Source organism: Durio zibethinus, chromosome 14 (assembly GCF_047325235.1).
Source record: "Durio zibethinus cultivar Kanyao isolate XHJ-2024 chromosome 14, ASM4732523v1, whole genome shotgun sequence".
Taxonomy (NCBI): domain Eukaryota; kingdom Viridiplantae; phylum Streptophyta; class Magnoliopsida; order Malvales; family Malvaceae; genus Durio; species Durio zibethinus.
The window spans coordinates 17,113,422-17,128,653 of NC_143175.1; the positions used below are offsets into that span (position 1 = coordinate 17,113,422).

At 31.5% G+C, this 15,232-nt stretch overlaps 2 protein-coding genes across 2 annotated transcripts; one reads left to right on the forward strand and one right to left on the reverse strand.

Annotated features, from left to right (window-relative positions):
• The first annotated feature begins 8,267 nt into the window (after positions 1-8,267).
• LOC111295034 (uncharacterized) lies at positions 8,268-9,356 on the forward strand. The gene is made up of 2 exons (XM_089743612.1): positions 8,268-8,457; positions 8,793-9,356. Exons 1-2 carry the CDS (start codon positions 8,321-8,323, stop codon positions 9,214-9,216), a joined length of 561 nt encoding a protein of 186 aa, XP_089599738.1. The 5' UTR covers positions 8,268-8,320; the 3' UTR covers positions 9,217-9,356.
• Positions 9,357-10,458: 1,102 nt separating this feature from the next.
• On the reverse strand, positions 10,459-13,208 carry LOC111295051 (actin-97-like). The gene is made up of 5 exons (XM_022888402.2): positions 13,122-13,208; positions 12,461-12,530; positions 11,927-12,320; positions 10,831-11,444; positions 10,459-10,736 (listed from the first exon to the last, which is right to left on the reverse strand). The coding sequence occupies exons 2-5, from the start codon at positions 12,518-12,520 to the stop codon at positions 10,671-10,673; spliced, it is 1,134 nt and encodes a 377-aa protein (XP_022744137.1). The 5' UTR covers positions 12,521-12,530; positions 13,122-13,208; the 3' UTR covers positions 10,459-10,670.
• Positions 13,209-15,232: the final 2,024 nt, after the last annotated feature.

Genomic DNA, 15,232 nt, shown 5'->3' on the forward strand with positions numbered 1-15,232 from the left:
ATAGTTTATGAGAATCTTATTAAGGTGTTCTATAGTAATGCTACATGTATTGAGGTTGAAAGGTCTAGAAATAGATATTATCTTGATAGGTTCAAAACCTTTGTAATAAGTAAAAAGATTGTGGTTAATAAGCAATTATTGGCTGAAATCTTTATGCTAAATGATGATGGGGACACAAACACTAGGTATGAAATGCTGGATTTATCTCAAGATATCTTTGGGAATAAAAATTTGCGAGTTGCTCCTATATAGGCCACTAAACTTTCAATGCATGATATATTGCTGCAACTTATAGTTACTCATGTATTGGCACCATATGGCACCCAATATTCAACTATTAGAAAACAAGATTATTGGTGGATGTACAAGATTAAACATGAGGAGAAACCCAATATGGTGCACTTTATCTTTACTAACATGATAAGAGTAGTATAAAACAGAGATTACACTTTAGTCTATGGGTTTGCTATTAGTAATCTATTAAAGAAATTGGGTATTAACACTAAGAGTGATAGAGAGATCATGTTCAATAACCCATTTAGCATTCTTGGAGTTTATACTCTGTATAATATGGGCTATACATAAAATGCAATTAGTTGGTGGATTAGAAAGACTGGAATCAAGGCTATACAAGAAGAGGATAAAGAGTATGATATTCCAAATATTCCTAATGTACCTTAAAAGGAACCCTCTAGTCCAACATTTGATACTCAAGGTGCCCTCCAAACTATGATATTTCAAATGAATAGCTTACACTCCATGGTTGGAGACATGAACTCAAGGCTTGAAAATTTGGAGTTAAATTAAAATGCCATGGCTGAAGAAATTTGCCAAATGAGGACTGAGATGAACTAGCACTTCCTTCATTTCCCACCTTATCCTTCTTTTCAATGATCAATCTTGATGCCATGCCTCAGATGTTTTCCCTGCATATCTATCTTTTCATGTTTTACTTTTCTTAAAAACACTTTACGTTATGTTTTATTTTGAAACATTGGTATTTGATGTTTGTATGAATGATATATGCATTTCATCTTTATAATGGCATTTGTTATATTACTTTGGAATTGGTTTACAATTGATGTCATGTGAAATTGGTATATTGATTGATGGTTATATTACATTGAAATTGGTATGACATTGAGTTATGGGATTGACTTGATATGGAATTTGAACATATATTAAGCTTCTTATTGCCTTGAATTGATTGCCATATTTCTTTGATTGTCTTCATCCTTTTGCTGTGACAAAAAAAGGAAAAGGTAATGAAATGAAAATTTCTTATTTGATGGTCTTGTTATTGATGGTTATTTCTTTGTTCTTAGCTTGTTTAAATTTCTTTATGCTTAAATTCAAGGGGAGCCTATTTTCAAACAGAAAATGTTTTTTAAGCAAAATTTTCACTTGCTTTTGTCATATTAAAAAAAAGGGAGATTGTTTGCCTTAAATTGATAAAAGTTTTTGAATTGACAAAATAAAAATTTGCCTAACTTGAATCAAATTCACTTTATCTCAAACATTTTTCTAGCCTTCTATCTTGCCAAAATTTATTTTTAAACTAAAACAAAGCATGTTTTGGAAACAAAAATGAATTTTGGATATTTTGGATAGAATGGATCGATCTCCTAAAGAGAGGGATCAATCCCTTCACATGACCTAATCGATCCCCTAGATAAAGGGATTAATCCATTTTTCTTCTAGTAACCCATCTTCAGCAAAATTTTTAAAAATTAATCAATCCCCTCTTTATAGGGATCAATTGGTTAGGGTTTCAAAGTGACCCGATCAATCCCCCCTTAAGAGGATCGATCCATTTTTTTATACAAAAAGCTTTTTAAGTTAAAAACATGCCAGAGGGATTGATCCCCCTACATAGGGGATTGATCACCTGGGTAAGGGATTGATCAAGTCCCTTACATGATCAATCGAGTAGCCTTTGTTTGACACGAATTTCAACTGACCCAATCGATCCCCTATATGAAGGGATAGATCCCCTGTGCCTAAAAAGCCATAACATGTATTTTTTATATGAAAATTTGTAGGTTTCAAGCATTAAATACAAGCAATGGCTATCTCTTTCCTTTAATATGTAAATGAAGGTTTCCCACTACAATTGAAGTGTATGAAAACCCAATAGAACTTATTGCTTCTATCTACCATCTTCTTCAAACATTAAAGACCACTTTAGTGAGAAAAAAGTGCAAAAAGTTCATAATGTATCTATTTTCTCTTAATCTTCTTCTCAATATTGATTTTTTCTTCAGATTTGTAAAAACCCAACCTTAGAGAGGTTATTTGAGTTTGCAAAGCACTTCAAAAATTTGTATTATAAGATTATGAGCTTAATGGGGGCATAACCCTTAAAAAAATGTAGTGTTGATTGTATAAAGCTTTGAAGAGCTAGGTTGTAATTTTTAACACATAGTGGATTGAACTCCTTGGCAAGTGAGGGTAAGGAAGAGAATATAGGTGCCTAAAGGAAAAGCCGAACCTCTATAAATCTTGATGTTTAATTCTCTATCTCTATCTCTATCTCTTGTTTTTAAGATTTTTAGTATATTTACATTTGTCGTGTTTATTTGTTTAGAAAAATTTATTTGTAAAATTTATGCTTATTAGATATTGATTTTTGAAAAATTTATAATCAACCAATTCACCTTTTCTTGGTTTATTTCAAGTCTTAGAGCTAACAACCCATTAAGTCTTCAACACATTTTCCAAAAGAATCTCAACTTGTCTTTCTCCCATTCTTTCACTAGTTTTCATAATGTTTCTTCATCAATTTCTTCTTTTTTTTTTCTTTTCAAACAAGCTCTTTTGATTTTCCTTTTATTTTTCAACATTTTTTTTATTTTTTTCTATTTCATACAACATGCAACACACATTATGAACTTGATTGCAAAATAATTAAAAAAAAACACCACGTTCCTTCTAAAAAAATTTTTTTTTTCTTAATTCTTCAATGAAAAATATTTTCTTTCTTGAATCTAAACTAGTGTAAAGGCTTTCACAATTTGATAATTTTCTTTTACACCAAACATGGTTTCCTTATTTTTCATAAAAATACATGATTGATTATTCAAAAATTTTCAAAATGATCAATAAATTGTCCTAAATAATTAATCTTCATGGTAAAAGACAATGAGATATCCAAACAAATGTAACTTTGGAATCTCTTGAAAATTGACAGTCCTTATTATAATGAAAGAAGTGACAACGAATTTAATGGTTCAACATGTCAAGGTTTCAATTCATTCAAGAAGGTTTCAGCACTTGAAGGGAACAAAAAAGTTGGCATTTTTCCATCTAAGCTTACAAATGAAACATAATTTTTTTTAAAAAGCATGAATCATTTGAAAACCAAACATGTTTAACAACTTCTTTGTCCTTCAATTATGGCATATTGATAAATGTCAAGCTCAACTGTGATAAGCTCAAGATTTTGGAAAGGTCATTTAAGAATGAAAGAAAAAGGCACAAATTTTTTAAATTAATCCTCTTAATGGATTCCAAACTTCCAAAGCATTGACATTTTTAGATCTTTCAAAAGTCTAGGTTGCTTCATACTAGATTTTCTTATTTCTTATGCCTATGATTTGCCTTATAATTTTCAAATTTACTTTAGGCCACTCTTTTTAAAGTTTTTACCCAAGAGCGACAATCTTCCTTCCTTTGTTTTATTTTTTCTTGATGTTTCATCATGCACTTAATAATCCAAGTTGCATCTAAAATAGGTTAATGGTTCAAACAAGTAGTTGGACAGTGAAAAAAGATAAAAGATTCAGAGGTTATATGGTGATTCCACGAAGGAAAGCTTTTCAATTTAAGCATTCATTGTTGATCAAAATAGACTTTCAGAGTACATAAAGTAGGCTAAGTTAAGGGTTCAAAAGGAAGGGGTAAATATGCCTCAAATGTGTTTAAGAGTGATTAAACCAAAAATCATTTCACATCATATACAGGATTCCCTTTAGGACATTTCTCTTTTTATTCTCTATACTTGCCATTCAATCATTTTATTCCTTTTCTTTCTTTTTTTCTTTTTTTTGTTTTTCTTTGTAAACATCCACTTCTGATTTTATGAGTTCAAAATTTTTTTGAAAACTCATTTTATTAGACATTTACCCCTTGACATGTAACGTTGTTTCCTTATACCTAAAATAGGACCTCACTTTACGTGATCCTTGAATATGTCCTTCTTTTGTCCCATAATGTGAAAGGTGATACTTGGTCAAAGTTCATTTAGAAAGAATTCATTAGGGCCAAAACGATAATAAGTCGATAATTTTCTTATTTATGAAAGGATAATGAAATATGGTTATTTGTCATCTCAAACACTAACACTTAAATTGAAAAGTAATTCCCTTCTTAGGAAGATGAGTTTAAGAAAAAGGTTTTTTTTCCTTTAAATTTTTTTTTTAAATTTTTTGGCTTTCTTGAATTTTATTTCATTTTAAGTTCTTTATTTTTTCTTTCCTGATTTCAATCAAAAGTCTAGGCTTTTTTTTTTTTTGATTTTATCACAATCTTTTTTTTTTCTTTTTTTCTCCTTTTTTCTTCATTTTTTTTTATTTTATATGCCCCTATAATTCATACAGTAATCCACTATGAAAATTCATGAAAGATGCCCCATTTTAACATTTCATCCCTAATGAACTCATTCAGGGTATCAAATTATTCATATCATTCCATAAAAGAGGTGATTGTGGCACAAATCAAGTTGTTTTAAGGGCAATGAGTAATTTTACTCTTTTGATCAATTTGCCTTCAGACATGGAATAGCATAGGGTGAGAAGTTGGCCTCTAAGTGTTTGAGGTCATTTGATGAAATTTGTGTATTCTGGTTTTGGCACATTTGAAACTATAATCTTGACATATCGAGTCAGCCACATTCAGATTCTAAAAAAATGTCCAATTTGCTTGATTTTTTAAAAATCTAAAAAAATCATTTTTTCAAATTAACTATGTCATTGTTCATTGCCCAGGAAAATACTATCACCTTTTTACATCAGAATATGATCAAGTGAAGATAAGGTTCCCAAATTCAAGTTCATCATTCTTAAAAGAGTTATGGCTGATGAGCAAAATTCTTTGAGTGATTTGGGACATGAGAGTAGTTGAAGAAAGATGTGAAGGTATTGTATGAGTTATTTCTAATGGTAATCACCAATTCCTTCAAGACTCTCGTCATTTTTTTAATATAAAAAAAATATATTTCTTTCTTATTTTTGAAAAGGCCATTTTTTTCCTTTTGTTTTTTTGTCTTGCTTCATTTTTTATTTTAGTTTTCCTTTATGATCTAGAAAACTGCTTATATGAGGCTTTATTCTCAAATAATTGCAAATCAATTTTTATTAAATTTTCTCAAACAAGAGTTAGAATATATATATATAATATTTACAAATCCAATCTAACCAATCAACATGTTATCATTTACAAAGTCCAAAAATTAAAAACCATTCCTTTTTTAACGAACAACAGTCTGCTTTAAGATTTTTCAAAACAAAATTGTGTACAACACTAGGAAGGCTAAAGATTGTTTGTGATCAAGATTATGCCTTTCATGTCCACAATGTTGTTTTTCATCTTGGACCTATTCAGTTCGATGTTTTTAATCCTCTTCCATATTCAACTTCTTAAAGTTCTTGCCAAACTCAAACGAAAAGGTAGTAAACTGGTTGGAAGACGACTTGGGCACTATTAAATTTTCATGAACATGATCTTCCCTTGCAAGAACTTTAGGACTTTTTTTTTTTTATCCATGGAGCACTCTTTATTCATCAAATGATGGGATGTCATAAAAGGACAATTAAATAAATGTGTGAATGACATTATATTTCTATGATGAAATTGTGAATGTGTTAATGATGATGCATGCTTCCTTGAAATGTAATGCATGCACCATTCAAGTTTGACAAGAATCATATTATTTATCCACATATAAAATACGAAAGAAAAAAGATATATTTACATGAAATGAAGTGTATCTACAACGTGAGTGTGATGGTAATTATACCTATGCACATGAAATGTAATGTCCTAGTACATGAGTCATGAGTCACATTTATATGAAATGCAACAATCTAGAATAGGTGTCTAAAAGGAGGAGAAAGTTGCTACCACACTCAACCAAGGCAAACAACTTTCTTCTTTTATTTTGTATTTTATTTTGTTTTGAATTTCCTAACTAATTAATCTTAAAAATGCTTTGGGCGTAAAAGAATTTGAACCCTTTTTTGGGTTTTGGATTTATAATTGGGCCTTAAGCTGTAAAATGGCCCAACATTAACCTTTGATCTACATAGAATGGTCCCTTTTGATCTAAAAAAAAAAGATAATGTTCCATTTAACCCTTGAACTGTTGTAGATTATTGGATTTGGTACACAAAATTTTTTTTCTAATTTGGTACCTAAATTACATTTTTGTGTGTTAATTTGCCTTAACCATTAATACCGTTAACCTTAAATGCTAACGTGATATGAACACCCAATAAAATGTTGACTCATATAAAAAAAATCCAATCAGTGTAGCATCATCAATGCCATGTCAGCATTAAAAGAAATTTTGTAAAAAAATCTAAAAAATTCAAAAAAAATCTATAAAATACAAAATTTTTTTCAATTCATTTAAAACATTTTCTCTAAAAAAAATTCAAAGACTCTCAACCCCTAAGAACACCTATCATTCTCAAACCTAGAAACTAGTGGTTCGCCACCATGTCAGCCTCTATCCACCGTTGAAGGCCACTAATGCCAATGCAAATTTAAGCCCAGATTTCACCCATCGATTTGTTTCAACCTCCTCTTTCACGTTTTGGTCTTATTCTTTTTCAGAGCTAACCTTTAGAAGCCTAGTTCTAACCTAAAAAATTCAGCCAAAATTTTCTTTTCGTCGATTCTTACTTCTCCAATGGCCCCCATCTTTTACTATGTTGTTCTCTCCTCAAAGCTCTCTACCTTCCAAAGATCTAGCCTAAAAACCATTCCAACGCCCAAACCTAAATCTCAATTTCAATGTTAAAATTTTTGTTGGTTCAACTTTTGTTTTGTGGTTCCCCTTTTAGGAATGTGGTTTTTTTTTTTATGTAATTTTTTTTACAAGTCTGGATGGGGTGTTGAAAGAGAGAGGTTTGAGCATTGACTCTGAACAAGACTCACGGTCTCGATGGTTAATGGCTATTTAGGTTTATATGCGATGGTGGAAAGTATAGGTTTCAGTCTTTGAGTTGTTGGGTTGATTCGGTTGTCGAGAAAAGGTCTTGGCAGAGGTGATTTTTGTGCGTGAAATGGGGTTGTGATAATAGATGGTGATGATCAATTGGCTTGTTTGTTGTTGATTTTATGAAGGTACTAGCTTCGATTTATAAGGTACCAGCTTCGATTTCACAAGCTTTTAGCTTTGAATTCACAAGCTTTGATTTTGCTAAAATTTTAGAATTCTTCCAATTTGGGGTGGATGGTATCATGGAATTGAATTTGGGGTGTATGGTTTAAGGGAAAATTAAATTTTTTTACTGATTTATTTTTTTTTTCAGAATATATGGCCATATAAGCATAACATGTAAGTAGCAACTTAAGTTGAAATGTCATTTTTGTGTCTAGATAGTGGCTTTTTATTGTCAATAACTCTTCTAATGGAGTTAACTTTTGAACTAAATTGATACAGAATTTGAAAGTTTAAGTACCTATTTAGCGATTTTTTTAAATTAAGTACCAAATCCAACAAACTACAATAATTCAGGGGCTAAATGGGACATTATCTCAAAATAACGATCCTAAAAAATAGATCTAAAACAAAACCTTTGTGGGCTTCAATAAGCATTCAAATCGGTATAAATTCAAATATAGAAATCAAATGTAAAAGTGAATCAAAATTGAATTATTTGGGACAAAATTAGATGTTTACAATGATTATATATATATATATATTTGCTTTCCCTCATTAGATATGCAACGAGTAGTTGGTGACTATTTTTTTTTTTTTTTTGCGGTAACGGAGTTGTTACACTCTTTATACGCTTCAGCTAAGAATAGAGGAAAGGAAACTTCATCAAGAATTTCTTTCACATTTATCCTTATTTGCATGTTTGTTTAATCCTTCATTTCCAATTTCCTAAACAACAAATTTACAAAAATGGGTAGTCTTGTTTTCCATGAATTCAAAAGGCAAGCTTTTTTTTTCTCTTTAAAGAAAAGATTAAGACAGCAAGAATGCCTTTAACAGATGTTACACCGATAGAATTGTAAGCTACTTTTTTTTTCTAAATTATTATTTCATTTCAATTTTGTTTGATCCAAAGATTTTTTTTTTTTTTGTGGGATGGTGTTTCGGAGATTAACAGAAGAAGCCACAAACGGAAATATGCTACCACCAAATCCAAGTAGCATGGCTGCAATATCAAGGGCTGCCTTTGAAGTTGATGATTATTGGAGAATTGTTGATATTTTACACAAGAGGTTAATTAATTTCTTGGTTTTATGTTCACAAAACAGGATTTTGATTGTAAAATTCTCTTCTTTTTTTTTTTTGCCTTCAATCTGTTTCAGACTGGCAAAGTTTGATACAAACAATTGGCGTGCCTTCTACAATGCTTTAGTTTTATTGGAACATTTGTTAACTCATGGTCCATTAAGGGTTGCTGAGGAGTTTCAAAATGATAAAGATTCGATCATAGAAATGGAAAATTTTCAATATATTGATGAGAAAAGATTAGTAATTTGGTAACTTCATTATCAGTTTTTGCATCAATATTTTAGTGGTTAAATACTTGTTGATTTTATTACAAATGCAGGTTCAACTGGGGCTTGAGTGTTAGAAAATTATCAGAGAAAATCTTGATGTTGCTTGAAAATGAATCATTTCTCAAAGAAGAAAGAGCAAGAGCTCGAAAACTAACAATAGGGATCAAAGGTTTTGGGAGCTTCAGCCACTTTTCCTCTTCAAGTGATAAAGTTTTCAACTCGTTTAGCAACAATGGAAGATTGAATTCTCAACACTATGATCATCAAAACCATGAGGAAGACTATTTCTTGGAATTCAAAGAGAACTTCCCATCAAAGAAAGGGATCAGAATAACAGAAGAAGACAATTACAATCAGAACAAGTTAGTTCCAAGAAAGCTAGAAATCAATGGTGATAACATCGATAGGGGACATCCATTCTGTGAGGATGATCAGCAAGAGACGGCACAATATTTGCTTTCTGCAGTTATGTGAAAACAGGATCTGAAGACTACAGTTTGTTCAGGGAAGACTCTGCATTCATGTTTTATGATATCATGTCTGGGCATAACCCCTTGAACGATCTTTAAGTTGCATTTTCCACATTTGCATGATGCATTGAGTCTTTTAACACTTGTATGTAATACAACAATGATAGTTTAATTGGTTTAGGGCTTACTATAATTATGTTTGTTTTACTATAATTATTTGCCAAATCCAACATGGATGTTTTATTTGAAAATTTTGGATTGAACCAGAGGTATGAATAACGTGACATTTTGGCATAATTTTAGACTTGGCCAATCTTGGCATTTTTTTCGCATAAACTCAAAGCTATTCTAATCATATTCTATATTGTAAAGTGGATGAAATGCTCATAATCTAATATTGGTCAAAAAAAAAAAAGAAAAATATGAAGGCTGATTTGATTAAAATTAATTCCAAAAGGCTATCCAACCTGGTGACATTAGCTTATGTCAAATGGTTTTTCACTTTCAGTGGTTATTAGATCAGCTAATTTTTACTAGGAAATAGGTGAGGGGATTAGAAAAGTCAACCATGATTTACCTTTTGCATTTGGGAATTCCTAGTTACTTTAATTCAAAATAAAGTCTGTCCAAGGTGAGGGGATTAGAAAAGTCAACCATGATTTTCCTTTTACAATTGGGAATTCCTAGTTACTTTAATTCAAAATAAAGTCTGTCCAAGTCGCATGAAAAGTATAGCTTCAGTGATTAAGAAAACAAGGCTTTCAATGTCAGAATTTACTGTTCTTTGGACATAAATGTCTTTGAACTTTCCCACTTCTTTTTAGGGTCACAATTCTCAAAACAATATAGAGATTGCTTATAAAATTGTCCCGCTTTTCAATTAAGAATTTTGATGAAGATATTTTCTAACATCTAGGCTTTACCAAGTAGAGAGGTTGTTTTCTTTCAATCAGAATCGCCTGAAGTCTTGTGAATTGCATTTTCTGCAATGAAGCTTGGGATGAAAAGAAAAAGACAGTTCAGTTCTTTAAAACCATCCAATCTTAACCAAATAAGGATTAAACGAGCCATCAAACCCAGCAATAGAATGAAAGGAAATAGGGGTATCCACTATCATCGTTCATAAGTCAAGTCTAGCTTGATTTATCAATTTAAGGTTAAGGGAAGTGACTGATTATTCCATGCAAATTGGTTCAACATAAATAATGGTAATGGCTAGCAGGTAGGTTGCAACAAAAACCAGAAATAAATAGTCAAAAACTTCTCGACATTAAACAGTAATTAAAAGAATTGAACCACAATTAAACCCATCCTCTCTCAAACTTCATCGTTCACTCCAACAAGAGAATAAACATAGATGGATAACAAAGCTAGAAGAACAAAGCAAAGTTGCAAGCTGCACCAAGAAATGGTGAAACAGTACTTTCTCTCCTTGACCCTACTCTCACATCAAAACATTTAGAAGCATTTCCTGTGGACAATTGATGGGCCTGACTCATCGTACTCTGCCTTGGCGATCCACATCTGGAACAAAATAGGAAGCAAGTTAATTAATGTAAGACATTGATTGAACAAGCAACTAGACAACTATATATCCATCAAAAGTAAATTAACTTACTTGTTGGAAGGTGCTTAGGGAAGCCAAGATTGAGCCTCCAATCCAGACACTGTACTTCCTCTCAGGTGGAGCAACAACCTTGATCTTCATGCTGCTGGGAGCTAGTGCAGAGATCTCCTTGCTCATTCTGTCAGCAATACCAGGGAACATGGTTGAACCACCACTGAGGACAATGTTACCGTACAAGTCTTTCCTAATATCCACATCACACTTCATTATGGAGTTGTATGTCGTCTCGTGGATGCCTGCAGCTTCCATACCAATCATAGATGGCTGGAAAAGCACTTCAGGGCATCTGAAACGCTCAGCTCCAATGGTAATAACCTGACCATCAGGTAACTCATAGCTCTTCTCTACAGCTGAGCTTGTTTTGGAGGTCTCCAGTTCCTGTTCGTAGTCAAGAGCAATGTATGCCAGCTTTTCCTTCATGTCCCTCACAATTTCCCGCTCGGCTGTGGTGGTGAAGGAATATCCACGCTCAGTCAGAATTTTCATTAAGTTATCAGTGAGGTCACGGCCAGCCAAGTCAAGACGAAGAATGGCATGAGGGAGAGCATAACCCTCATAAATGGGGACTGTGTGGCTGACACCATCTCCAGAGTCCAACACAATACCTACATAAAAAAGCACATATAGTTACATCCCTTGTCTCTTTTACGGGAAAAATGTGTTCCACATATTAAATTCAATTCAACTCCAACTGTAACAATTCAAAGATTTAACCAGCCTCCAAGCAGAATCAAATCCAAAAAATTTTGTTAAGTGCTCATAGCATGTAATTATGAGAACCACACTCATACCATTACCCAGCCAACAGTTCAGTTTCTATAACTCAGACTATATTGAAACACTCAGCAGACACATCTTAATTATGATAAGTGCTCATAGCATGTAATTATGAGAACCAAACTCATACTGTTACCCAGCCAGCAGTTCAGTTTCTATAACTCAGGCTATATTGAAACACTCAGCAGACACATCTTAAGATATTTGGGAACTTTACATATCAGTTTCAGTTACGGAGAATTAAAATAATAAAAAAAAAACTAACTTAAAACTCAAAGGATCGATTATTTATTTACCATATGATGCTTACCGGTTGTACGACCACTGGCATACAGAGAGAGCACAGCCTGAATAGCGACATACATAGCAGGAGTGTTGAATGTCTCGAACATAATTTGGGTCATCTTCTCACGATTAGCTTTAGGGTTGAGAGGAGCCTCAGTAAGGAGAACTGGGTGCTCTTCTGGGGCAACACGAAGCTCATTATAAAAGGTATGATGCCAGATCTTTTCCATATCATCCCAATTGCTCACAATACCATGCTCAATAGGGTACTTCAAGGTCAAAATACCTCTCTTAGATTGAGCTTCATCACCAACATATGCATCTTTCTGGCCCATGCCAACCATCACACCAGTGTGACGTGGCCGACCCACGATGCTAGGAAACACAGCTCGTGGAGCATCATCCCCAGCAAATCCAGCCTAAACATAACATTTTATATTCAACTTAAATCAGATAAAAGGCAGAAACGTTAACCTTAACATGACATAACAGTAAGTCAAAAAAAAAAAAAAAAAAAACACAATTTCACTCAAAGATAAAAAAGCTTTTAGCGATTTACCTTAACCATTCCTGTTCCATTGTCACAAACAAGTGGCTGAATATCCTCACCTTCTGCCATCTTCTACAACCTGCTATATATTAATAAAAAATGTTACCTTTTGGAACAAACCATTTAGAAAGCAAAACTAATTAAAAAAGCTTAGATTTTCCCTTAAATTCCACCAATCCCTCTATCAAACCAAACACCTATTATTGAAAGCAGCAGATTTATATTGAATAAAACCACACTAAAAGTCAAATCTTTCCCTAATTTAATTTCCCACGATTTCTAAATATCCAATCTTCCCCCCTTTTTCTATTTATCATCCTTTTTTGGTCTACAATCAAAATTCATTCATGGTTAGATCCCATCAAGAATCTAAAATCTAAAACAGCAACAAAACAAACCTGTCCAAAAATAAATAAATCAAATGAGAAGCAGCAAAAGAAGAAAACAGATCAAAGCAAACATAAAAACAAAACGAAACCCTTGCCAGGAAATGGTAATCTTTTCCTGTCTTTAGATCAAAACAGAGAAAAACCCAATTCATAAACAAATCAAAACCACAGAAAAACAAAAATAAGAACAACCCGGAAAAGAAAACAGCAAAACAGTTAAAAGGAAAACGAGAAAAGAGCAGCAGATCTAATCTAAGGGTAAATGAAGAAAAGAAAATGACCTTTGGGAAAACGAGAGTAAGTTTGATGGGGAGAATGCAAGGGTTATAGAGAGAAAGAGAAGGTGAGGGAATGTTTTGAGAGAGAGTAGGAGAGGAAAGGAAAGGAAATGAGTATAAGAAGGGAAAGAGAGTGACTGTGGGCCGTTCGATATGCTTATTTATTTTTGGAGAGAACGCGTCATTGGGCTCTCATTCTCACGCTTTTCCAGTCATTTTTTCACTGTCTTTTGTTACCACTAATTTCCGGTGCTTGATTTTGCTTTTCGTTTTTCTTTTACACTAATAAAAGAATTACTTAGGTTATTGGCTAAAAAAAAATTTGATTAAATGTTCAGTTTGATATTAAATGTTTATGTGATTATTTAATTTAAAATTAATTATTTTAATTTATATAGATAAAAATTAAATATTATTGATTTGTAACAATTAAAAATTTTTTTTAATAAAAATTATGTCATGAACGTTATGCACTTTTAAATTTAAAAATTATTATAAATAATTATGATGTGAAATTAAATTTCCCGCATGATAAATGAAAATGCTCTTGAATTTTTTTTTTAAACCTATTTTATTTCAATTCTCTTCTTTTCTATCTTATTTGTTGGAGTTTCAAAAAGCTTAGGGCTTATGAGTTGCAAGTCCACAACCACATTCCACAATCTTCAATTTGTACAACATCAAATTTTCAATTGCTCACTACTAATTTAAATTTAAAAAAAAAACCATAAACCCACAAAAATTATAATACTCACAATATGAAAAAACCCAAAACTATATCTCATAATTTTGCATTATCATCAAACCATTTCAAATTACAACTCATAATAAAAATTTCAACTCATCAAATTTCTAGTTTCCTTATGCTTAGGTAAAGAGTGAAGTAAATAAATAGATTAAAAGTATAACTTAGATTGTGAATAGAATTGTTAGAAGGAAAGGAGAAAAAGTGACAAAAAATGGATCAAGTAACACATTAGTGGGTCAAGAGTTACAGTTACAGAGAGAAAATATAAACTAAAATGGAGGAGCTAAATCGAGAAAAGAAAAAAATTGGAAGAAAAAGAAAGTTGAGCCTGCCTTTGTAGATCTTATTAGTGATGAAAGGTGAAAAAAGGAAGCCTCCACAATTGAAGGGAAACTAGCATTGAGGTGGAGAAAATCTGAAACTTTGAAGAAGATAAAGAATCAGGAAAGAACAAGGGAAAAAACTTGAAAGTGTTTTTTGTTCGTTTGAAAATTGCTTTTTTATTATTATTATTTTGACTTTTTTTCCTTTGGTAATGTGAGTTTGTCGTACACAAGACATCTATCAAATATTTGATAGATTAATATTATTTATCAATACCGCTCAATTACATCATGTGTGTAATATATGAACAAACTTTTATCAAAATATATCTTTAATTGTAAACTTTTGAAAACGTTTGATTTTAAATCAACACAATTCAAATGTTTAATCCTTAAATGAATAAGTTATCAAAGATTTGATCCTAAATTAAGTATTTAGCCATAAAAAAATTTAAGAGTTTATATCAATTATACTTTTAATTTAAAAAAACATTTTTTTTTCAAAATATGAAAATTTAGTGGGATTGATGATGTTATTTTTTATGGTTGTTGAAATGACTTGGAATTGAATTTCCTTAGAAAATGTTAGAATTTACAAGAAATATATATTTTAAATATCACACAAATTAAATTCTCTATTTAAATATAATTTACTTTGCATGTATTTTCTTCTTTCTTTCTCCAAATGAAATGGTGTTCCACATTCATCTATTTATAACTTATATTTAACGTTTTTTTTTTACATTTAATGACAACATGAACAGTTTTTATTTCATTTTTTCTTCCTTAAATTAGTAAATTATCAATAGATTTAATTAGTTGGAGTAGTGGACTTGATTGATTCCTTGAACTTTATGCATGTAACTTTGGAAAGAATTCATGAACTTAGGCCATATCCACTAAGTTTTCATCAAATGCCATAATTTTTGGCATAAAATTTGTTAGTCGATTTTCATATTCTCTTCATGAAGGCTTTGTTTTAAATACCAACTAGCTTTTGACTTGTGCTATATATGGGGTTTTCACTTTTTTTAAAATCAAAT

Excerpts from the sequence above, each read along its gene's own strand:
- LOC111295034 (XM_089743612.1), top strand. The coding sequence starts at position 8,321 with ATGGTGTTTCGGAGATTAACAGAAGAAGCCACAAACGGAAATATGCTA. Across the intron at positions 8,458-8,792 it reads GTTGATATTTTACACAAGAG|GTTCAACTGGGGCTTGAGTG; the intron begins GTTAATTAATTT and ends TTACAAATGCAG.
- LOC111295051 (XM_022888402.2), bottom strand. The coding sequence starts at position 12,520 with ATGGCAGAAGGTGAGGATATTCAGCCACTTGTTTGTGACAATGGAACA. Across the intron at positions 12,321-12,460 it reads ATGGAACAGGAATGGTTAAG|GCTGGATTTGCTGGGGATGA; the intron begins GTAAATCGCTAA and ends TGTTATGTTTAG. Across the intron at positions 10,737-10,830 it reads CCCTAAGCACCTTCCAACAA|ATGTGGATCGCCAAGGCAGA; the intron begins GTAAGTTAATTT and ends ATTTTGTTCCAG.